Source organism: Pteropus medius, unplaced genomic scaffold (genome assembly GCF_902729225.1).
Source record: "Pteropus medius unplaced genomic scaffold, Ma_sr-lr_union100, whole genome shotgun sequence".
NCBI lineage: Eukaryota > Metazoa > Chordata > Mammalia > Chiroptera > Pteropodidae > Pteropus > Pteropus medius.
Genome location: NW_024349569.1, coordinates 217,075 through 241,407, shown reverse-complemented (window position 1 = coordinate 241,407; position 24,333 = coordinate 217,075). Strand labels below are relative to the sequence as shown.

At 39.2% G+C, this 24,333-nt stretch overlaps 1 protein-coding gene across 4 annotated transcripts in view; it reads left to right on the top strand.

Moving 5' to 3' along the window:
* Positions 1 to 5,155: 5,155 nt before the first annotated feature.
* Positions 5,156 to 24,333, top strand: part of SLC35F2 (solute carrier family 35 member F2) — a 52,571-nt gene continuing 33,393 nt past the window's right edge. The window contains exons 1-2 of one of the 4 annotated variants that reach the window (XM_039883157.1): positions 5,169 to 5,589; positions 20,277 to 20,360. Coding sequence is in view for 2 of the 4 variants with exons in the window: in XM_039883155.1 (XP_039739089.1) it covers positions 5,480 to 5,589 (110 nt within the window). In the remaining 2 variants the exon portion in view is untranslated. Of the gene's footprint in view, positions 5,590 to 20,276; positions 20,361 to 24,333 lie in introns of all 4 variants that reach the window. The other 3 variants (XM_039883158.1, XM_039883155.1, XM_039883156.1) reach the window with 3 other exon arrangements.

Genomic DNA, 24,333 nt, shown 5'->3' with positions numbered 1-24,333 from the left:
AGACTGCTGACTTCTGGGATGCAGACTGCTGACTTCTCATTGTATCCTCACATTGTAATTGCACATGAACCTCATTTCTTTCGCATGCATTTTGTTTAGCCTGATAGAACTATGACTCGCATTCTTTCCACCAGATCCTCGTATCTGTACAAATAAATACACTATGTCTATGTCCACTCCTTTTAATCATTAAGCCTTTAGGACATTAGATCCTGGTCAGCATCAAACTCATTTTAGAATAAAGCTTCAGTTCTATCAAACATGACCAAGATACAATAACCAAACCACAATCTTTGTTTTAGTCAAACAAAGATAATATCTTGCTTGGCCTTCGTTATGTTTCAGCTCCGGATTCATGAAAGCAGAATGGCCCCATGGACTGCACCCCATGGAAACTGGACAGAACAAGGCCATGACTGACATCAGGACCTGACACCATGATCAATTGCCCGCTGCCTTAGCCCCAACCAATCAGTAGAGCCCATGACCCCAACTCCCATAAATAACCATGATTAATGATTTTTCCCTTATATAACCTAGCCACTAGACACCAGTGTTCTCACCATTTTGAGAACACTAGATCACCTGTGTCTTTGGGTTAGCACCAGTTCCTTAAATAAACCTTTACCTTTTCTTCTGCAATCTCCTGTTTGTGTTTTGTTTGGCTTGGATGTGAGCTGGCAAGTCTGTAGTAACAACATGGCAGAAAAAAGAGTGAGCTAGCTCTCTGGCCTGTCTGAGGGATCCGTTCTCATGAGCAAATTACCTCCCAAAGTCCCCACCTCCAAATAACATCACATTGAGAATTAGATTTCAATGTATGAATCCAATCCCCTTATATCTGGATGGGCTTGTGATTACTGTGAAGATGGTGCTGTGTCACTTCTGAGGCTAGGTCACGAAAGAAGATACTGAAAAAAAGCAGTCTTGAATATTGTGAAGCTTGTCTGGCATTCACAACTAGGCTGTATTTTTATCTTACTGAACATACACAAACTCAAAGAGAACCATCCTCAGACCAGATTACACTGAGACTGTGATAAATGAGATAAAGCAAGTCCAGTTCATAATTTTATCTAAGCACAAAAACAAAGTCATTGTGCCACCCAGAAAAACCAGCTCTCCTTCTCTAGGTCACAATGAGTGACTACTACTCCTTTGCCAATTGCAGTTTTATCTTCACTTTAGTCTGCTCTCTGTACAAAACATTTTGAGATACCAGTTCAAATTGCATCTAATCTGACAGCGTTCAATCTGGAGAGACTCAATCCTTGCCTCCTCAGACCCTCCCTCAAACCACTCAGCCAAAGCCTGAATCCTATAATAGTTTCTTTCTAACATCCTCTTACTGAGACATCCAATGATTCTCCCATGGGGTTTGTTCTCCCTCACTGTAAGGAGTAATAAATTCAACTTGTTTAACTACATGTATATTTATGATGGATATCAGCTATGTTTTGGCTTTTTTCTTTTAGGACCCTTGGTTGGGTGGGTGGGAAATCAGCTGCCATGTAAACAGACCAACTACCCTAAAGTCAAGAGGTTGTGAGGAAGCTCAAATTAGTCCAAACCAAGAAATTACATGGAACTAAGTGAAGAGGGAGATGCTGTTCAGCCCCTAGATGCTCCAGTCCTAATACTCCTCCCCACTTCCCACATCATCCCACCCCCTTCAAGCTTCAGCTACCCTCTGACTGAAACTTTATGAAAGACCTTGAACCAGACCTCCTGGCCCAGGCTTTCCTAAATTTCTGACCCACAGAAACCATAGAGGTAATAAAATGAGTATTGTTGAAGCCACTAAGATTTGGGGTGATTTGATACATTCAATTTGATAACTGGAACAGGGCTGAAAACATATATAAAATATCTGGCACATGGTAGGTGCTCAATAAGTGGTAGTTGTGTTTTTACACTAGTAAAAAGAAGGTTATTATGTGCAAAATCTTCAGCACCTAAATAATTTTTTTCAGTAGGTTTTCTTTGACAAAAACTTGTGGATTGGTGCCCATAGATCCACTCAGTGTATTTTAATCTTGATACCAAAATAATGTAGACTGATCAATAATTCTTAATAAGGAGGTGAGCTCATTTTAGAGAAATGCTAGAGCAATACTGCCATTGCTACTTTTTGAGGAGGATTTTCTTTTTAGAAAATACTACCTATAACCTTGTTCATAACTTTAGAATCCACATCAGTGGTAGACTATATTTCCTGGCCCTGTTTTCTTTTGGGGGTGACATGTTGAACCTAACATGTTTTGAGTTAGGATTAACATGACCTATCAAAAAATGTCTTAACTGAATATTTTTCAAATTGCAGGAGTAGTATATGCCCATAGTAAGAACATAAAATGAAGATGTATAAGGGCATTCTCCCTTATACCCCTCCTCACTATCCCTCCTCCACTCCCATGACTCAAACCAATATCAATAGCCTGGTGTGTATTCTTCCACACCCTTCTCATTGCTCATATAAACACAAGCAACCATAAATATATGCATATAAATATATAACATTATATAATTATCTTGCAACACTGCGACTTTTTTTCATTTGACAGTATATCATTATCTCTATAAGTTATATATATACATATATATGTATATATATTCATTTGTCTTCTATGGCTGTTGTAACAAATTACTACCAACTTAGAGGCTTAAAACAACACAAATTTATTCTCTGGCAGTTCTGAAGGTCAGAAGTCTGAAATCAGTTTTACTGGGCCACAGTTAAGGCTGAAGTTGGTAAAGCTACTTCCTTATCAAGGATCTGAGTTTCTATTGGCTGCCTCTTTTCCTTGGCTTGTAGCACCTCCTCCATCTTCAAAGCACATTGCTCCAATCTCTGCTTCCATCATTGTATCACCTCTTCCTCTGCTTCTCTTGTAGGGACACTTGTGATTACATTATGGCCCACCAGATAATTTAGAACAATCTCTCCATTTTAAGATTATATAATTGAATCACATCTGCAAAGTTCTTTTTGCTATCCCTTATCCATGGGAATATATTCCAAGATCCCCAGTGGATGCCTGAAACTGCAGATGGTACCAAATCCTAGATATGTTTTTTCCTAGTTGTACATACCTTTCACTTCAAGGAAGTGCTTTAGGCTTCTCTTTGGCATATCCAAATTGCCAGCATCACTACTCTTGTGCTTTGGGGCCATTATTAAGTAAAATAAGGGTTATGTGAACACGAGCCCTGGAATACAACAATAGTTGTATAACTGATAACTGAGAATGCCACTAAGTGACTAACGGGTAGTATATATGGTGTGGATATGCTGGACAAAAGGATGATTCACAATTTCCTCAACTCGCCCCCCTCCCACCTTGCTAGGGGAAGGAGGTGTGCATGAGTAACTGAAACCAGGGAAAGGGAAACCATGAATAAAGACTTTGGAGCTGGTTCAGGCACCTCAACATGTGCACCAGGAATAAGGTGGGACTACTGCATAAAGCAACATTCTTGGGTTCTAGGGATTAGTAGCTGGATGTTTTGGGGGTCACATTATTCGGCCTGCCACAACATCTAAATCCATCTTGTAATCTCATGTATTTATACAAAACAGACACTTTTATATAAAAGGGACCCCATCAGACATGTCGGAATGTTTTAAGTGCAATTTTCCTTTTCCTCTTCTTTTCATATCCCTTACCCTTTCTAAGGGTACTTGTGTCGACATGTGTACTACACTTTTCTCCATGCTTGCTAATCATATTTATATTATCAAATAAAAAACAAATCTAATTTAGGCAAGGAAAGACTTTTTTTGAAAGGATTATTCTAAGTGAGAGGGTTAGTGCAATAGAAACCTGTGGGGGAGTGGATGAAAGGGTGGCTTGATTAGATAGTAGATCAGAAAATCTTTTACTCTGAGACAAGCATATTTTCATGAGGGGCTTACTAAAGAGGGGTTGCATGCTGGCTCAGGCCAAGCTGGGTGAAAGTTCTCAGGCCTGGAGTAAGAAGAATTTAACTGGTTTGGTTAACAAGCATTTTGTTTCAATTGGTCAGTGGGGACAGGTAGTTCAGCCAATCATTTATGAGGCCAAGGATGTGAACTTGGAGGTCACATGGGGAAGAGTGTTTCTTTGCAGTATGCCACTTCTAAGAACACAAAAGGGTAGGAAGTTTCTTAACCATCACTCTTTTCCAGGAGCACAGACTGTTTGCTTTACAAAAATGAGATCGTATTAAACATACTTTTCTGAATCTTACTTTTCTCACTCAAAAATAGCTAGAGAAAATCCTTTCAAGGCCTGGTATACCGCTTTCTTTCTTTTTAGTCTTCTCAATGTTTCACAGTGTGGTGGTTGTACCATAATATTCAGTCATCCCTGTTTGGATGACCATGTTCTTAATTTTCAGTTTTTTCCAATCTCACTTCAACAATGAAAAAAAGTCATTTCACGTAGACTTCGAGGTGTCTGTAGCTGCTAAACTTGGGGTTCCTAAAGCTACATTTCATTTTTCAAAATCTATTTTCTTTCTTGGAATCTCACAGAACTGCCAACTCGTTCGAATTTACACTTATTTCACTCTTTCCTCAACTCCTCCCCTCCCACTTTGCCCAGGAAAGCAGGTGGTCAGAAAAAAAGTGGTCCCAATACCTTTTCTTTTGTCTTTCCGGTCTCCTTTAGGAAGCAGGGTGTCTACTGACCCACCTACATTCTGTCGGTGAGAGTCAGGAACTTTTCGCCCTCAGCTCCTAGTCCCTCCTGACCCGCAGAAGCATCAGAAAGAATGGCCCAGGCCCAGGGCACCCTGGCTGAGCGCCAGCGGTTGGCACCATCTCCTTTGCTGGCACCTCTGAGAAAACTCTTTATTACTTAAAGGCAAAATGAACACGGAGTGAGGAATGAGACACACCACAAAGACATGGTTCCAGGATCCTTTTAGGGTTTTTGCGAGGAGGGGTGGACAAAACAGACCAACAAAACCAAAAAACAAACCAACAACAAATAAAGCGTTTTAAGTTCTTTTAAGTGGGAAATATATTTTCTAAATTAGTCGGAGGGAGGAAGACTGGGAGGTCGAGGGCGGAGTCAGCCGGCCTTTTCTAGTTAGCAAAGTTCACTGCTTCTTAAGGTCGGACACGCTGGCATAAAATCTCGTCATCACCTTATTTGCTGATTTTAAATAAGGAGCCATAAACATCTGAAATGCATACTGGGTGTCACCCAACACTCACTCAGGCTCGACTGCCAAAGCGAGAAAAAAAAAAGTGCCCTTTCTCCTTCTGCTCCTCCCGAGGTGCCGGGTTGTAATCTGCAAATGTATTGTCTGGCCCTAGGGGCTTGATAGTTAATGATTCGCCGCAGAAGGAGCCCGCGGGAGAAGCTAGACGACCGAGCGAGCGCGGGCACGGGCCGAGCCGAGCCCCCGCCGGCCTCACAGGCGCCGCCTCCCGTCTTCCGGGCCCCGGCACTTCGGGGGGTTCCGGGCGCCGGAGACGGCAGGCGCCCCGATGGAGGCAGCCTCGCCGGCGGGACCTGGCGCTCCGCAGCCTCAGAGGCAGGGAGCAGCGGGCAGGGTGGCCGGCCTGCTGCGCAGGGTAAAAGGCAAAGTCTTCACCTGGTGAGTGGAAGGAGCGCGCCGCGGCCCCGGGGGACGGCGGGGGCTCCCAGCAGCGCGGGGGGCTGCGGACCTGCGGCCGGGCTCGCACGTGGCTGCGGAGCACACGCGGCGGGGCAGCGCGGGAGAGGCGGCCGCGCGGACATTGCAGCTGGTTCAGGCGGCTCAACATGTGCTCCAGGGATGTTGCTCTTTACCTGGCTTTGTGAAGCGCGTGGTGCTCCTCCCTCGACTTCCTCTTAGAAATCGCCGGAATGTGTTTTATAGGGTTGGGGGTAAATTCGCCCTGTTGACACTGTTAAATCATTCCCGGGTGGCTTCCCAGTGGGGAGGGGGCAAAGTCCCCAGGGATGCTATGAAGGAGGGGTGCCCATCCTCGGACTTGGCAGGTGGGTGAGCTCCTTCCTGGCGCCGGCGCCTGCATCCCTTCTGCTGCCGAGCCCTTCCGACAGGGCCGGTGATCCTCCACTAACAGATGAGTTCACCCAAGTGAGAAATCTGGGTTAAGTTCTGTGGTGCCGCCAGAGTTAGTCCAGAGCCTGCCTCCTTCCCGGGCCTCAGCGATGCGACATGGCCATCTCCAGGTCTGGGGACCAGGGAAGCTTGCTTCTAGTGTGTGTCACTGTGCTGTGTGGGTAATAGAAATGTGCTTAAGGGATTGACAGCAACTCTGGGACAGAGAAAGCACTTCTGTGGTTACAGGAGGACTTGAATTCTGGAAATACAGATAACCCAGGACCCAAACAATGAAAGCTAATATTTATTGAGCATTCACTGTGTCAGATACTGTGCTTAGCAATTTAAATGGATACTAAAATCTAATGCTTGCCATTTTATGAGATGGCACTATTGTTATACCCACTTTGCAGATGGAGACATAATAAAGAAGGCTAAGCCATTTGTCCACAGCCATGTGATGACCTCTAAGGGATGGTGCTGGCAAGCCCCAGTCCAAATTGCACCCTTAACCACTTCTGGCCAGTGGCACCTCTGTGGAACAGGCATTGCTAAATTTTTTTTTTCAGGTTAACAAGCGAATTTCCGTTTAGAAAGATTGTCAAAGCCATACCATTTTCAAAACTAGATCAGTAATAGTGTATGCATTTTTGTCATATAAATAAGTATAGTTTTAAATAGACAGATGTGTTTAGAGGGAAAAGTTGACCAAAAATCATCTTGTATCATGCAGCTGTATATGTCCTGATAAATTTAACCACAAGTTCCCAGCTGAGAGGCAGTGTAGTGTAAGGGCTAAGGGCACAGATTCTGGATTCATAAACTGTCTGTGCCACTTTCCAAATGGGAGACCCTGGCTAAGTCACATAACTTCTCTGCCTCAGTTCTCTTATTTACAAAATGGAGATAATTACAGTACCTATCTCGTGAGATTGTTGTGAGGATCAAGTGGCTGACTACACAGAAGTGGGCAGACAGCTTGGCTCATGCTACCACTCTGCCCACGTTAGTCACCACCTGCTATCAGCTCTCCATTCCTCTGTGATGGGAGAATGTAACGTTGCTCCAGGAGGTGCCAGTGTTCCTGATGTTGGGACAGACAATATGGCAGATAATAATTTAGCAAGATGTGACAAAGTGAGCAATGATTTTTTTTCTTCTAATTTTCTAATATTTTCAAAATCCTGGTATGTTTTACACTTAAGAGTATCTAATAGCTTCCTAAATATGAGATTTCTTCTGTCTGTGAACACACTTTTCTTGTACTTCCCTTGTGGATCTTTACTTTTCTCCTTGTGTGATAGCTGTTTGTGGGCATCTTACACTCCTGATGGACAAAGTCCTTAACAGCAAGAATCAAATATTTTTCATTTTTGTATTTCCCACAACCCTTGGCACACGAATGAATGAGGGATGACTAAGGTTCTTAAGGCTTCCTTTTCATTCTGCTACACTCCCTTCACTCTTCCCTTTATTGATCTTCATTCTGAGGGTGTTGGGCTGGAGCTTCCTTTTTCAGTTGGCAGAGCTTTTTTTCATGAAAAGTTTCAGTCTTACTTCTGGCAACCGTGCAGACACTGGGATGACACTGGGATTCTGGTTTATAGTTTCTTTTTGTCTTACCTAGGAATCAGAAGAGTGCGGTTTACCAGATATCTGGTACTCCTTATACTCAATATTTTAAACTCTCAGTATTAAAATTCATCTCCCAAACTTGAGTTTGGCTCCATGAATCCCCACTTGTGGCCAGGGAACCATGGGGGGTGAAGAGAGGTTGGTGAATACGTATGTTATCATCACATGGATAGAATATAGGGGGATAGTTTGTGATCACACAACTCTTTTCTACTCCTTTTACAAAAAGGGGTTAAGAATAGACTTTTTGGCAACCGGGTACTAAACATAGGGGGAAAGTTTGGGGCCTAGAGCTGGTTCTGTTCTCACGAGATGGATATATTTTGGGTAACCCCAACTGCTGATACACCTGTCTCACTAGCATACAGATAACTTCTTTATATGATTCAGAATGTCAGATCACTCGTTCAGTAAAAGTTTATGAGTACTTACTGTGTGTCAGGCATTCATAATAATGAGTACTATATGTTTCCAAGTGCACTCTGCTTGTAATTGTCTTTTGTCATTTACTGCTACCAACTCAAATGACAAATACTGTAATAGAGGGATATGGATTTCCAGGAGTACCTGAAGATTTATTTAATTGCGTACTATCTAGCAGTTTACATTCTAAAGCATTATTCCAATTTATATATTAAAAATGCATGTTCCTTATAATGACTATGAAGTTTACATTTCTAGCGAAAAATCTTTAATTATTTATATATTTATCATTTCTTATTGAATAGATGGTAAGCTTTTTGAGGGCATAGATTTTATCCTATTCTTTTTGTAGCATAGTGCAGGACATGTCCATTCATTCATTGTTTCACTTGCCAAATCTTGGGCATCCATGATGTTCTAGGTTCTAGACTCGTCACTAGGCTATGAAGATGAATAGGACTTGGTTCCTGTTCCCAAGAGAGCTAGCTCATAATCAGATTATGATAAGAAGTTATGATAAATGCTGCAGAGGTGAGCACAAAGTACAGATGGCACAAAGGAGAGCAGAGATCAAATCCACCAGGGTGAGGTAGGGTTGGGGAATTTGACAGTGAAAGTGATCAGAATTTTGAAATGTGAGAGTTTTCCAGGAAAGGCAGTCCGTCCAGGCTTGGAGGTGCCAGAGAGGGTTTTGTTCAAAGAAGTGCAAATAGCTTGGTGTGAGGTGGCATGAATTTGAGGAGAAATGAATAATAGAAGTTGGGCAATCTACACGTGTACTCCTTGTTGTTGTCTGGCAAAGGGCCCTGGCCCTTTAGTTCCTCCTTTCTGTTCAGTTTCCTGTATCAAAGGTTGAGGCCTGGAAATTTTTGAAGGAGTCATTTAGTGGTATTTAACAGTATAGCCTTCATCTATTTATTCAGCAAATATCTACTGAGCTCACACTGTAGACAGCACAATCCTAAGTGGATGTGTGTAGTCTTGCTGAGAGATATTGTTCTGTATTATTACTTAAGCAAAGTTGTAAATTTAGGGACTTTTTGTGGCCCATGCACGTGGAGGATTGGAGAACTTTAGATTCTACCAGTCTCCAAAATATCTCCTCTTTTCTCTCTTTTATTTGTGAGATTATTTACTTAACAACTGCCTCTTCTAAACTCTAGAAGGTAAGGAATCCTATCTAGTATTGGTCACTATTGTAGACTGCCAAGTGCAGCACCTATCTTGCAGTAGATACACAATGAGTATCAGATGATTGACTGAATGAATCCCTAACTCCAAATAGGAATTTTTACAATAGATTGCATGTCTTTATACATTTTTTTTTCATTCAGCATTATATGTTTAGAACCCAGTCATGTTGTTTTGTTCATCTGGTTCAGTGTTTCTCAGTCTCAGCCTTATTGATATTTTGGGCCAAAAAATTCTTTGTTTTGAGAGGCTGTCCTGTACATTGTAGGATGCAGTGGCATCCCTGGCTTTTACCCACTAGATGCCAGTGTAACACTCCTCCCTACACCACACCTCCGAGTTGTGACAATCAAAATCTCTCCAGACATTGTCAAATGTCTCTTTAGGGGACAAAGTCACCCCTTGCTGAGAACCACTGATCTAGTTTCTTGTTTCTAACTAACTTCTGCTGAGAATTCTGTGGTTCCATGGTACTCTAGGGATAGACACCTACGTAGTTTCCAGCTCCCAGCCTCTATAAACAACACCGTGATGAGCATTCTCATATATTTCCACTTAAGTACTGGGCAAGAGCCATTGACCAGGCCCGGATCCGAGTCCCTTGAGGTGACTTAGTTTAAGGGAGAGGTTGAACCCCAAGATGGAAAATCCTTAGGCACCACAGAACCACCGTTGATGGCTACTATTCAGTTCCACTCCACCAGGCTATTCTGTCACCATGGCTTTATCATCAGCTGCTCTGGAAGAAGAAAGAGGAAGTATTCTCTCTAGGTTTTTGCTCATTAGCCCTAGGAGCTTGGAGGGGGTGGATGGAGGAATGATTCCTGACTGGACAGCCTGAATCTTTAATTAACTTCTCAGCACTGCAAGGAGTGGTTAAAGGGACAGGCAGTGATTGTTCTTATGGAATATAGGGGAGAGGTAAGGGTGGACTTTCAAAACATGCCCTCCACTGGGCCTCTGGCAGTTCTCTGCTCCTGCCTATAGTCCTCTCCCCCCAGCCCCCAAGACCAGTTCTGGGCAACCTTTGGGTTTTTCCTGCTCATCTCTGCTCCTTTCTTCTGGTTGATTTGGAGGGAAATGGCTGCCCGTGCTTATTTCCCACCTCAACAGCCCTTCCAGAATATTTCTAGAGTCCATCTCTCCCTCCAATCCCTATTGTCACTACTCCAGTTCTGGCTTTTATGATCTTTCACCTGGCCTCTTGTTCTAGCTTCCATCCATGCTTTCACCTACCCCAGATCACCTCACTATACAAGAACCAGAGTAATGCCAAATAAAAGTAAAGTATCAATAGCTGCCATCAAATGAGAATTCACCCTGTATCAGGCTTCCTACTTACATTTCATCAGTCCTTATGACAATCCTGTAAAAATAGTTGTTTTTTAGTCCCTTTGACAGAAGATAAATAACTTGCCCAAGGGCGCATGGCTGTTGAGAGGCAGAGTTGAGGTAGTTCATTTGAGTCTAAAGACCAGACCCACTTTACTATTTCAGAAATTTCACTGCGTCATGTTTGGGCTGAAACCTTTGCGCTTCCTCCCATCACCAGTGGTTTGCAAACTTGGGGCGCTCTCTGGGTTCCCTGGAGGTTCCAAAGGGTCCATTATGGAGGCAAGTTGGGAAATAGCGGCTGGTAGGCCTCTGGCACCCATCAGATCTGTTGCTTTGCCTGTTTTATAGTTAGGCTTTTATTTGAGATGTTTGAAGAAAGGATTCTGCAGCTAAAACAAGTTTGAGAGCCACTGATTACTGGATGGAGTCGAAGCTGTGGCTGTTGCTACTGCTTCTGGCTGTTGTTGCTCTCCCTTTCTTCCCTCTCCTTCCTATCCCTCCCCATTTCTCCTTCTCCTTTACCAGGACAATATTTTTAGTGGTTTTCATTGTGGTAAAATATATATAACCTAAAATTTACCATTTTAACCATTTTAAGTATACTTATAACCATTTACGTATAATTCAGTGACATTAAATATATTCACAATGTTGTGCAGCACTACCACTCTTCATTTCCGGAACTAGTTCATCATCCCAAACAGAAACTCTGTACATGTTAAACACTAATTCCACATCCCCATGTCCCGCAACCCCTGGCGGCCACCATTCTACTTTCTGTCTTTAGGAATTTGATGAGTCTGGATCCTTCATATAAGTAGAATCGTGCAATATTTGTCCTTTTGTGAGAGCACAAGCTTCTTGACGTGAACTACAAGGCCCTCTATCACTGGCTCTCTTCCCTCCCCAGGCTCGACTCCCAGAATGTCCACCTCTCACGTGGCTCTCCAGCAACACAGCATGCCTCTGATTCTTTTGCACACACCGTAGTCTGTGCCTTTATACCTTTATACCTGTAGTTCTCGCCTGGAATGCTTTTTCTATCTCATCTCTTCTCATAGCTGCTTCAAGACTTTGTAGACAGCACCAAGCCAGGCAGTGTTCTTCCTAACTCCTCTGTCTCTCTTCCTACACATCTTGGGTTGGGTGCCCTTCCTCTATACCTTTCCGATACCTGTTCCTAACTCATTATGTTTTCCAAATTGTGAGTAAAAAGTCATGATCACTAGCCTGGGAGGATGCCTTGAAGCCAGAGGATGGTAGTTCATCTTTGAAGTACCTATACTACTTTGTGCCTGGCATTGAACTGAAATGGGAGCAGTTCATTCCTAGAAACAGTAAAAATCTATTTACAACCAGATTTGGTAAATAAGATGTAAGAATTAGGGCTGAAATAAAATTAGGATATTTCTGAAGAGGAGTTTTTAGAGATATTTTGAATGGTAGCCGCATCTGTGGAAGAAGCGAATCTGCTTCTGTATTCAAGTTTTGGTAAGTTTATTAAAAAATGATAAAAACTTCTTTATTATTTACTGAAGATCATCAGAGAAAATGAACTGTTTCACACAGGTGAATTTTACAGATAACTTAAAATTCTCTTTTGAATATTAACATTTACTTTTAAATTGAATTAAATGGTACTATTTATGTAATGGATTACTCACTTCTGTTCATTAATTTATTCATAATTTGGGGCAGCAGTTCTTCATCATTTAATTGGTTTGTATCAAACAACTTTGTAGGGTAGGACAACCATTGACTTACTTCGTGGGTCCATTTGCAACTAATTTTGGAGATTTTATCAAGAAAAAAAGAAAACATTATTTAAAAGTCTTCATGGTGTATTTAAAACAAATATATGAGACTATTCGTCTTTTAATAAACAACATATCAGTTTTTCTTTATGATCCAAGATCATCATTATGAACTTTAATTATTTTACTAGGTGCAGTTATATGCTTAGGGGCCATTGAAGTGAATTATACTTTTCTGAATTTTTCCTCATAGTTGTCACATGTGATTTTTTTTTCTGTGTTAGTGAACGTATCTCTGGAAGCCAGCATTTTTTTTTCTGAATTATGACTTCTAATCTATTAACACTTAGACGCCAGATAACCGAGTTTCTTAGAATTGCTTGTAGTGAAAGTATAAATAGGCCCTGTATAAAGATTTAAATGGTTTTCATTTTTTAATAAAGTATACATCTTTTAGTACACAGATTTTGAACTTGGTTATTTATGTTAATGATGCAGAGATAGAGTCCATGAAAAACCACAGATAAGTCCTAACCTTTTTTCTGGTCATTCCTTGGGAACCACAGTACTTAGGAATAAATTGACTCAGTTTCTTCAGTCCAACAAATCCTCACTGAAAGTTTGAGGCTAGTAGTGTGCTGTGCGACTTAGAGCTTCCCAGAGTAGTACTTCCCAGAGTAGCCTGCCCAGAAGAGTTTAGAAGAGTGTTTCCTAAGCTTTTCACAGTGATATCAAGCCAGAGATAAAAATAATAAAAGCCAGTCTTTGTTGAGTAAAGCTTACTTAGTGCACCTAGAGCAACCTCACTGTGCTAGGACCTCAGGTGTGGATTAATTCATATAATCCTTCCAATAATTTTATATAGTGTTGTAGTACTTATCACTGCCAGCCCATTGGACACATGTGGGGATGAGACACAGAGGTTAAGTAATTTTCCTGTAACAGGATTAGTCACACACCTGTAAGGAACACAACCGAGTCATCCTCCCTGCTCCCGCGCCCTTGCTAGGGCAGTCCGGCCCCAGAGCCTGTGCTCCTAACTACTGTGCTACCCTGCCTCTTATGAGCTGGGCAGCAAACAGAAAAAAACAGGCCTTGGACTGTTTATAATTGGCCCTCCCCCCGGGTTTTTCCTCTCAGCCATTTGTTTCCTCAGAGGTGCCAGAGGGTATATAAAGTCACAGGATAAATAGAATGCGTCTTCTCGAAGCATCATTTAATCTATTTTTTAGATGGACTCCTGTTACACAGGAGTGGATTAATCATAATCCCTAGCTCTGACACGCTTTAGTTGTTGGCATATGAATGACTAAATTAATTTTTTTCTGCATTAAGTTCCTGGAAACTACCACCAGCCCTAAAACTAGAATCATGATGGTAATGTACATCTACCTATTATTGATCTTGCCTTCTTCTATACCCCTTCTTCTCTAACCAAAGATAATCACCATCCTGAATCCTCCTTTCACCATTTCCTTACTTTCATTTTTATATAATTTCATACCCCTTTGTATTTCTAAAAAACATGTTTATTATGATTATTTTTTACTTTATTAAAAGGATAGGATGCTATATATAATCTGTTGAGATTTGTTCCCCCCCGCCCATATCACATTGCTAAGATTCATCTATATTGTTGCCCAATGTTGCAAAACACTCACTTTGGTTCTATTTAATATTTTTTTCTGTGAATATATTATACTATTCATTTGTTCTGTTGATGGGCGTCTGGTTTTTTTCCCAGGTTTTTTGCTCCAGTAAACAGGACTTCTAAATACATGCTTCTACATGTCTCCTATTGATTACTTGTAAGAGCTTCTTTTATACACACACATACACAGTATGTACATCTAGGAGACGAATTGCTGCATTGTAGGGTATGTGGCTGTTTAACTTCATCAAGTAACGCCAAACAGTTTTTCCAAAGTGGTTGTATCAGTTTATACTCCTACCAGCCAAGTGCGAAAAGTCCTTTGAAACAAACATCCTTTCTAAAACTTGGTATTATCAGACTTTAAAATTTTTGACAGCCAAATGAATGTAAAAGAGTATCTCTTAAGTGGCATATCCCTGACGACTAATGAAGTTGGGTCTGTGTGTAGTTTATTGGCCTTATGAGTTTCTGCTTCTGTGAAATATCTATTACCTGTGGAAGATACTTTGCACATTACTTTTATATTAAACAGTTTGCTCTATGCACAATGCAATTTACATGGATTTTAAAGATAACACTTGAGAATTGAAAAATTCGGGTTTGCATCAGGTTCCCCACTAATGCTCATTTACTTCTTGCCTAATAGTGGCAGTTCCATTGAAAAGTTTGAGAGTAGTTGAAAGTTAGCTGGATTAAAGTAGCAGCTGAAGCTGATGAAGGAGGGGAGTCAGTTTTTCTGGTCTGAGGCCCAGTGGAGTGTTGAAAGGCTAACATGACTCACAGGAAACCTCCCTTACGCCTTCGTTTTCCTTGCCGGCTGAGAACCCAGGAACTTTCTAGGTCAGGCTTAGACTCTTGTTTTCTTCTGGTGCTTGGTTGGTGTTTGATGAGTTTATTTAGTTTGTTAGCAGAGAAATCCATTTCACCACTGGTATAGGTTAAAAAGAGGATTTATTACTTTGCAGAATTTAAGGAGGATTATAAAGTGCCAAACCACAGAGCAGAGAGGCAGCTGGAGCCAGGAAGCCAAACCACACCAGGATTTTCTATTTGTGCTTTGCTTTTCACTGTTGATTTCATTCTTCTAACTGCAGACCAGTTGATTATCTTCCTCCGAGGATTACATTTTAAACAACACAAAACAAACAAAACCCTTAAGTTTTGGAAACTTGTTTTGTTTTGATAATCTATTTGGAGATTATTGTAGATTTTATAATAGTTATAAAAAATAGTCCTTCAAAACTTCCCATTCTTACTCAATGGGCAGGCAGTGTTAGGAATATAAAATTTCTTGTCTGCCTGTTGAGAACAGGGAACGTTACTCTGTTCTTCAGTGCCTGTGCCAGACAGGAGTGGGTAGAGAGAAGGTTGTGTGTTTGTCACGGTCATCAACTCTCATCATCCAGACTCTTGAAACAGCAGTGCATTCATTATCCCATACTAATCCCATCCTTCTGAGAATCTACCATTTCCCCATCTCTGCATCCACCTTGTCAGCAATCTTGGAGCTCCACTTCCTGCCCTTTGGAGCGTATTCACATTGGCTTCTCACAGAGGAGAGGAGTCTGGGAGCAGGGTGGATCCTGGAGGTAGAGGCCATGTCCTCCACAGATTGTGCACAGTTTAGTGTTGTCCCTTCCCTCATATAAACTGTAGGACTCAAGTTCCTCTGACACATATCCAAAGAGAATAGGTGATTTGAAAATGTGTTTCACCTTTTCTCATTTCAGCCAATGAAAAACTGGAGGACAGAGGGAGGATATCATAAATAGATTTTATGTCCTCTCATTTTCATTAGAACATTCCTTCTTAAAATAATTAATTTTAGAACATGTAATCAAATAGGTTATGGTAATCAATGCCCATTGTTAGAGATGCAGGATAATTTGTATCAATTGATCTCCCTGCATGGTATCATAATCCTCAATATATATTTTACTTTTGTTATTATTAGGGAGGCAGTATGTAGAATGGAAAAAATATAGACTTATTGATTTTCTGACCTTAGGCAAATTACTTCTCTGAACAGCTGAAACTTTCTCACCAGTACAATTGTATTCATGATCCCTATCTGACAAGAGTTTTTGTAAGATTTAAATGAAACAACATATGTAAGCACTTAGAAAGGCACCTGGCTCACAATTATTTTTATTAAACCACCTCACTTTTGTTAGGTTTTTTTGAGTCCCTAATAGGTGACGGTAGTGTACTTCCAATATAATAATGATTTTGAGCCACACTGCTTGGATCGCTCTCCGGGTCTTATTATTTGCTACCCGTGTGATATTGGGCAAGTTGTTTAACATCTCCATGCCTCAAGTTGCTTTATCTATAAATAGCAATGACAATAGTACCTACCTCATCGAATTGTTGGGAGGATTAAATGAATTAGGACTGTGAAATTGTGAGATTATTAGAACACTGCTTGGTACATAGTGTGCACTCAAGTAAGTGTAGGTATTATTATTGTTGTTATCAATAACAATAATAGTAACAGTAACAATAGGAATAGTAATAACACTTGTAACAACAGCAATAATAATAATAACAGTACTATATATTGTGTGGATGTGTGTATGGCTGGGGGTGGGAGGAGACACAAAAATACCCGTGACACAGTTTCTGCATTTATAATTTGGTAAAGCAAATGCAGCAGACATAGGTAACGCTATAAGCAGAATGTGGAAAATGGGGATAGAGGGTTACAACCCAAATGCCATAGGAATTGAGAGGTCATCATTCTGAAACTAGGCACCTTTCTACCTCTCTTCCCACAATTATTTCATTTTCTTAGCATAGTAGAAAGGTTTTAGAGTTTTATTTGGATTTTAATCCAGTGCTGCTATTTATTTACCATGTAAGTTTGATTAAAAGACTTGAACTTTGCCAAAATGATACCTACATTTTAAGATTGTGTGAATAAATAAATAATATTAATAAATTAATATATGTAAGAGCTTAGTTCAGTGACTGGCACTTGCCTCCCTTTTATTGTATAGAAGGTATTATTATGTTTCCCTGTGTTCTTGACTAGCTAAGAGTTATGCAGGATGTAATCTATAAGAAGAAATAAAGGATTTATAATTTTTGCTTCTGTTGGTTTGCCTAAAACTAGTTATAGAGTTCCTGGCTTCATGTAATGGTTTTATTTTCTCCCTGGGAAATGATGAGAGTGTTTTAATCCAGAATGGCTCCTGATCAGCTTTGTCTGTAGTTATTTCATATACTCTGTTTATTTGATGTGATTATCTTATTACTAAGGAAATTCCTTGAGATGAGTGTAAATAGTTACAGCTTTATGATTTAAGTATTGCTTTAAAGTATCATACGCAATAATGTATTCGTTTTCTATTGCTGTCACAACAAATTAACAAATTTAGTGGCTTAAAACAACACAAATTTATTATTTTACAGTTCTCACTGGGCTAAAATCAAGGTGTTGGCAGGGTTGTGTTCTTTTTGGAGGCTCTAGCAGGGAATGGATTTCCTTGCGTTAAAAGCTTCTAAAGTCCATCTGCATTCCTTGGCTCATGGCTCCTTCTTCTACCTTCTAAACCAGTAATGTTGTATCTCTCTGACTCTTCTTTTGTGGTCACATCTCTATCTGGCAACAGTTTGGAAAGGTTCTCCCTTTAAAGACTCATGTGTTTAGATTGGACCTGCCTGGATGATCCAGGCTAATCTTCCCATCTCAAGATACTTAACTGTAATCGCAATGCAGAGTCCCTTTTGCCACGGAAAAGGAAAAAACCCTTTTCCTGTACTCAATACTTCTGACAACAAATGTGGGTTTTTTTCTCCCATCAACCAATTCTCTAATTCTTCAGACACAAACAGGATATCCTATGATTCAGTTATAACACTAACTACCTGGAGTTAGTGTAGACCCTACAGGTTAAGGGCTCGGTCCCAAAAGATTACCCTTCTATTCCCCTAACCCCCATTTCAGACACTAGTCTCAAGTCCGGGTTGTCACCTTGTACTTCTGATTGACCAGAAGCCCAGACCAAAAAATATATATTTCTTAATATATTACTATATCACACTAGGTAAGGTGACCTATTTATAGGTTCCAGGGGACTAGGGCATAGACATTTTTGGGGAGCCATTATTTTGCCTACTACATTTGGTGATAGAATCTAAAAAATGGTTCAAATTAAAAAATAGCTTGAGAGCACAAAGACCACAAAAATGTAAGCAATAATTTATAAAATGTCAAAGAAACCTTTTCTCAACTAACTCACAACCTTTGCACATGGTCAGTGTTGAAATAATCGATCAAGAATTGCTAGACTTTTTTTCCAATTGTACCACGGGTTTGAAAGAGATAGTGCATCCTTTGGTTGAGCTGGATCTCCATGCTTCGGTCATGCTGGAGAATTCACAATACTATCCCCTCTGCTGGGGCAGCACAGCAGTTCATGTTCCCTTTCTCTTGGCCTCAACAACTTCTCTGCATTCTTCAAGTTTCAGGTGAAATATCACTTCATGAGTAAAACCCTCCATGAAGTCTCAGATTAGGGTATGTCCCATCCTACTTGTTTCTTTACTGTTTTTCTTCACTGCTGTATTGTGAATTCCATGAGGGCAGGAGTTTTGTTTATTATTTCTTTTTATTCTCAGAGCCTGACATAGTGTCAGGAACTTACTAGTTACTAAAAAAAAAAAACATTTGCTCATTCGAACTGGGCACCAATAAGAAGATGGAAGTAAAAAAGTCACTGTGGGTTGCTGAAGTTGCCTGCCAGCTGGGACCATTTCCACGAAGCAGGCAAGAATTCCCACATGGTCCGGTCTCTAGGCAGAAGTCTTGGAGTGGTGTTCTACTGCAAAGGCTAACCCATCTCCTGAAAAAAGACACAGGTAGAAACTTGATTTGATCATCCCTGAGCTAGATTGGTCCCTTCGATAAGGCTGCAGTTTCCAGGTGTGCTTCGTGCAGTCCATAGGTACAGTTACCTTCAACACCTCAAGTGGTTCTTCTTTCTTTCTCCATAGGTGTGTGTGTGTTAAGTTTCAGTAGCCAATCAAGGCACTGAATGCTGGTCCCTTCAACTAGCATCCATTTGATTTTTTGCTTAACTCTTACTTTTCTAGAGGATCTGATACTGGCAAGGTTTCTATCTTATTGGTTGTGGGCTAATATTGTGATGATTAAAGTTGCCAGGTATTGCAGAGAGTTGTATACCTCATTACTGTGGACAATACTTATTAAACTGATTGGAGTATGTTAGGATACATTTGCACACAAAATTTCAAGTAAAATGTAAAATAATTATAATTCTATAACTTATTTGATTCTATAATAACTGAGCCTGTAGCTATATTACCTACTATAAATATATGGGGAATATAATATTAAAGTCATATTGAATGATCACATAAAAGGCCAGGTATTTATAAAAAGAGATGTGGTTAGAATCAACCAACCTGTATTTTTGCAGCAGCATCCATTTGGTTAGAGAAGGAAAAAAAGAAGGGATGGACCCTTCATTTTGAGATTATTTTACGTGATCATGTAGGAGGGAACATAGTGAGCTAGCAAATGTGCTCTACTTAGTGCCAGAGAGTTTTTATTTTGTACTTGATTCTGCCACTTTTGAATGTCAGTTAAGCACCTCATTTCACCTCTCTCAACCTCAGTTTCTTTGCCTGTAACCCCACAGCACTGATCAAAAATCAAATAAGATAGGGTACAGAAGAGTTTTTGTAAGTTGCAAGGTACTATAAAAACAAAGTATTCTGATGGGGTCCATTAGCATGAATGTAATAAATAAATGATGATGATGGATGTCCCATTGGCAAGTCCAGGGAGTTTAAGTCAGCAGTTTGGAAACCTTGAATTGTCAACAGAGAATCACAGTGCAAAGGAGGCTGGGGCAGAAACAAAAGAGGGAAGGTGAGCTGTGAACCTCAGTTAGCACAAGGATTCAAAACGAGGCATCAAGAAGTCTTCCAAAGTTATTCTTTGCGTTTCCTTCTGGTCCCTTCACTTTCCTGGTTCTTTTAAGAAAGAACAGAAATTTAAAAATAGATTTTTCAGTGTTAGAAAAGTTACTATGTACAAAAATGGATAAAAAAGAAAACAAAATAAAACAAAATGTCATACAATCCTTCACAAATTCTCATTAATTTTAAGGTTCAGTTAATCAGGCATTTTGAACCATCAGTCAATTTAGTCATTGACTCCTTACCTCTTTTCCTAGTATCCTTTGGCTCTAAGCCTGTTCTTGTTCCTGCAGAGTCAGAATAGAACGAAAATAGCTCCAGGAACTAGCAAAGTTGGGAACGCCCAGAGGTTGAAGTTCATTTCAGTTGAAAATACGGTGAGTTACAACTAAAGTGATTGAATGTAATCTGGTGGGTTACACACTGGATCTAGACCAACACTAAGCTTGCTCTTCTTTAAACTTGTTACATTGTTATAGTATACTACATAATTGATTAGCTTTCTCTCCCGTCTAGTCTAAGTTCAATATAAAGTATTGTGAAGACAAGTAGAGAAAAAATATTCTGCTAATTTCACAAGTACCCTGTTCCATTATTTTGTATAGTAATCATAAATAGAATATGTAATGGGTGTTATCATTTATAGGGCAATTTTTGGAAAAGCTTGCTTAATTACGTCATTAAATACAAGACTGTGGTATTTATGAACATGCTTCTAGCATTGTATTTTAGAAGGCTAACATCTGAAACCCTAGATGCCTGTTCCTTGGTGGGATTTTCTAGTTCTATATGTCTGGAACATCACGGTCAGTTCATTTGGGGTTGACCAGGCTCTAGATAAAGTGGCTCTTCCAGTTCAAATTTACATTTATACTTGAAAATAAATGTATTTATAATGAGAACTGTCACTATTAAATTTGACAGCTAGTCACAATAAGACCATCTCAACAGACAAATCTACTTAGGAAATACAAGATCTGAAATTACTTCGTGATTCTAGAACAAGAACAAAACAAATTATATGTCCCCACCTCCTTCATGACGCCCTTTCTTCTACTCGTGGTGTCTGCCTTCTGAGGAGTTAAGGCTGAGCCATTGATGCATTCAAGGACTCTTGCTCCTATATAAGACTGGAGAAACTTAGCAAGCTTCCTTTTTCTAAAATTTATATTGCCCAGGCAGAGCAGACCTCTATCACTCTTTCAAATCCTATTTTGATATGCATTGTAACTTATTTTACATTTTCATTTTAAAGTTGAATGCTTTCTGGTGGTATTTGGGTTGATACATTTCCAAGTTACACCTTAGAATAATTTCTTTTTGTAGTCCATTATAGTTAGTTCCTCCTGATGCAGATAGGCTAATAGAAGGTTCAGAAAGGCCTGTTTCCCTGGTGGCATTTTTTACCTTTGCAGCAATTTAGCTAGCCCATATTGATTTACATACTGGAAAAACAAAGATGGATAGGACATTATTTTTGCCTTTTAGGAGCCTACAACCTACCTGGGCAGCCTAACACATATACTAAGTAGAACGCAGTGTGAAGTGTTTTATATTAGATCAGCAATCTTAAGTGTTTTTCTCCATTATAAACCCATTTATTTAGTTTTCTGCCAGGAATTATATATTTTGAAAGATTTCGAAACCCCTCTGAATTGCAGTTATTGAATAATAATGAATTTATTTTGTCTCTCTTCTAACTAATCAGACACCAAAGCTTCTGATTAACAAGAGAAAATGAATGTTAACCACACTTGATTGGCATAATTATAACTGAAAGCAATAAATGTGATGTTTCGTTTTTTTCTGAACAGCCTTATGGGTGAATGTAGGGTTTCTGTTAGGTGTAAAAAACCTTTTTATTATAGGAATGTTCAAATAAAAGTAGAGACTATTACTTAACTGTGATGTACCTATCACCCAGTTTCAATTATTATTTAACCGATCTTGTTTCATTTATGCTTCTCCACTTCACCTCTCCTGGATTATTTTAAAGTAAATCTCAGGCATTATATGATTTCATGCATAAATTTCATTCAGTATTAATCTCTAAAAGATAAGGGACTTAAAAAACATAGTAATAATAATACCATTAGGTATTACATTATTCTAAAACATAATAATACTGTTATTCCACTGAAAATTAACAATAATTCCTTAATGTCAAATACCTACTCGTGTTCAAATTTTCCCAATTATCTCGTAATTTTCTAAATAGTTTATTCAAATTGTGAACGAAGAAGGGGCTACATAGCAGACCTGACAAGCTCAGGAGGCTACATGGCAGGCCTGATAAACTGTGACAGTAACCACATAGGATGATCTGATCATAAATCTCTAAATGGGCAAGTCATAGTGGATAGTCACATCCCAGGCCTAAAGTTTCCTTAGTTTTGAGACCACAGAACTTAGCATTGTTATCTTGTTGCTCACATACATGTCTATTATGTTAAGTGTTATCCTGTACCCACACCAGTGTAAAAGAGGTATTTCTCTGTTTTACTTTTTATACGATCTGAGAGATTTCCCAGCTTTGCTTTCTCCCACCTCCTTAATCTGCCAGAGGATTTCATGTAACCTTCTTTACCTTTTCCTCCTTTGATTCTAAACGTATAAAAATAACTGCCAAATTACCACTCTCAAGAGCATTTTCTAAATCTGTTGTGATTGTGTTTCTGGGCATGTCCTCAGTTATTGGCTCAAATAAACTTCAAATTTTTCTGTAGTTTCTTTTGTTGACAAAATCAAGATGCTCAAAAGGCCCATCCATTTCAGTGGGTTGTTATTTTTACATCTTTCTTCTGTAGGCTTCCTCTTTCTCTTGAAGGTTATTTTTGAAGAAATAGTTCATTTGTCATGTAGAGTTTTCTACATTCTGGGTTTTGCCCATTGTATCTTTCTGGTGGGTTTACAGTATTTTCTTCTCAGAATGATGTTTTTAAACACATAAAAGTAAAATACATCAGATTATAATGGAAACCAATTACATTTATTTAGGTATTAAACTATAAAAATGCATTGTTATATATATTAAAATATGTGCTTTTTTTCCTTAAACATATTAAAAAGCAAGGTCTCATAGTGGTTTTTAACATGATTTTGGAGCAGTGATGAATGTAAATGATATTTTGAAATTTCAGCAACAGTTGTCGTATGATATAAAAATGTCAGAATTCTTTGGTGGCAAACTCATAGGTACTCCTAGTATTACTATAGTTTGGTGGCTATGTTCATAATTAAAGACAATGCTAAACTTTAGTAAAATGTTACTGAAAATCAGTATGTATTTTTTTTTCCCACCCAAGTTCATAGATTCCCCCCAGATATTTTCATGGACCTGGTCCATGGACCCTTGTTAAAAATCCCATGGTCCTATTTTTTTTTTTTTTGTGGCAAGAAAATTTCATAGATATTGTGTACAGCCCTGACGAGGTATGTAATATTTGCTCGTCTCTCTCTTTGTTGTATTAGGAGCTATTGAAGTTTATTGCTTAGATTCATTATTTTACTAGGGTAAAGTGATATTGTATTTCTGTCATTTCATTTTTATTTATTATCCACATATTTCTGCAGAGACAAACTTCCAGTCATCAACTCATTACCGCGAGGTATAATTTGTATAGGAAGGGAAGGATAAATGTTTGCTTTTTTCTCCTTTATTTATTAATTTTCAAAATAATAGTTTGATTCTCTAGTCTCCTCCAAAGGTGACCAATGAATTTTAGTTTTAAAAACTTTAAGTATTGCAGTTAACTCATGGATTTAAACACATAGGAGATATTTCATTACAATTGTTTGTATTGATGCTCAGATGTCTTTTTGTCATGACTCCAGTAGTCTTTGATAGCTTTCTAGCCACTTGGTGTGACCAGGGGTCCCAGCCTTATTTTGTGCATTTTTTTTGCCCCAGGTCTGGAAGCAGTCATTCTCTAAGGAGCCCTAGTTCTTTTTAGTATGAAATATTATTTAGCTGCCATATTCTAGGCACTAGGAATGTTCATGATTGTTGGTTGGTCATTGTTTCAGGGCTTTTCAGTGGACAGAGATAGGAAATATATACTTAAAAATATATAAAATGCCTTATGAGTTAATTTTAACTTTCAATAAAGTTGAGAACTATAGGATTTTAACTTAATTTTTAATCTTACACCTTCATTTTTTTTTCTGTACCAAAAATTAATACATCAATATAATGCCTTGTTTTTTTCCACGGTATATACACACAGTCTCAATATCAATACCACTTCTGCACAATTTAAGATATTTTACAGTTTTTACTGTTCCTATGGTATATTCTGTTAGGAATGTACTGTTAAAGCAGTGTGTTTTAAAGTCACTTGAAATAATTCT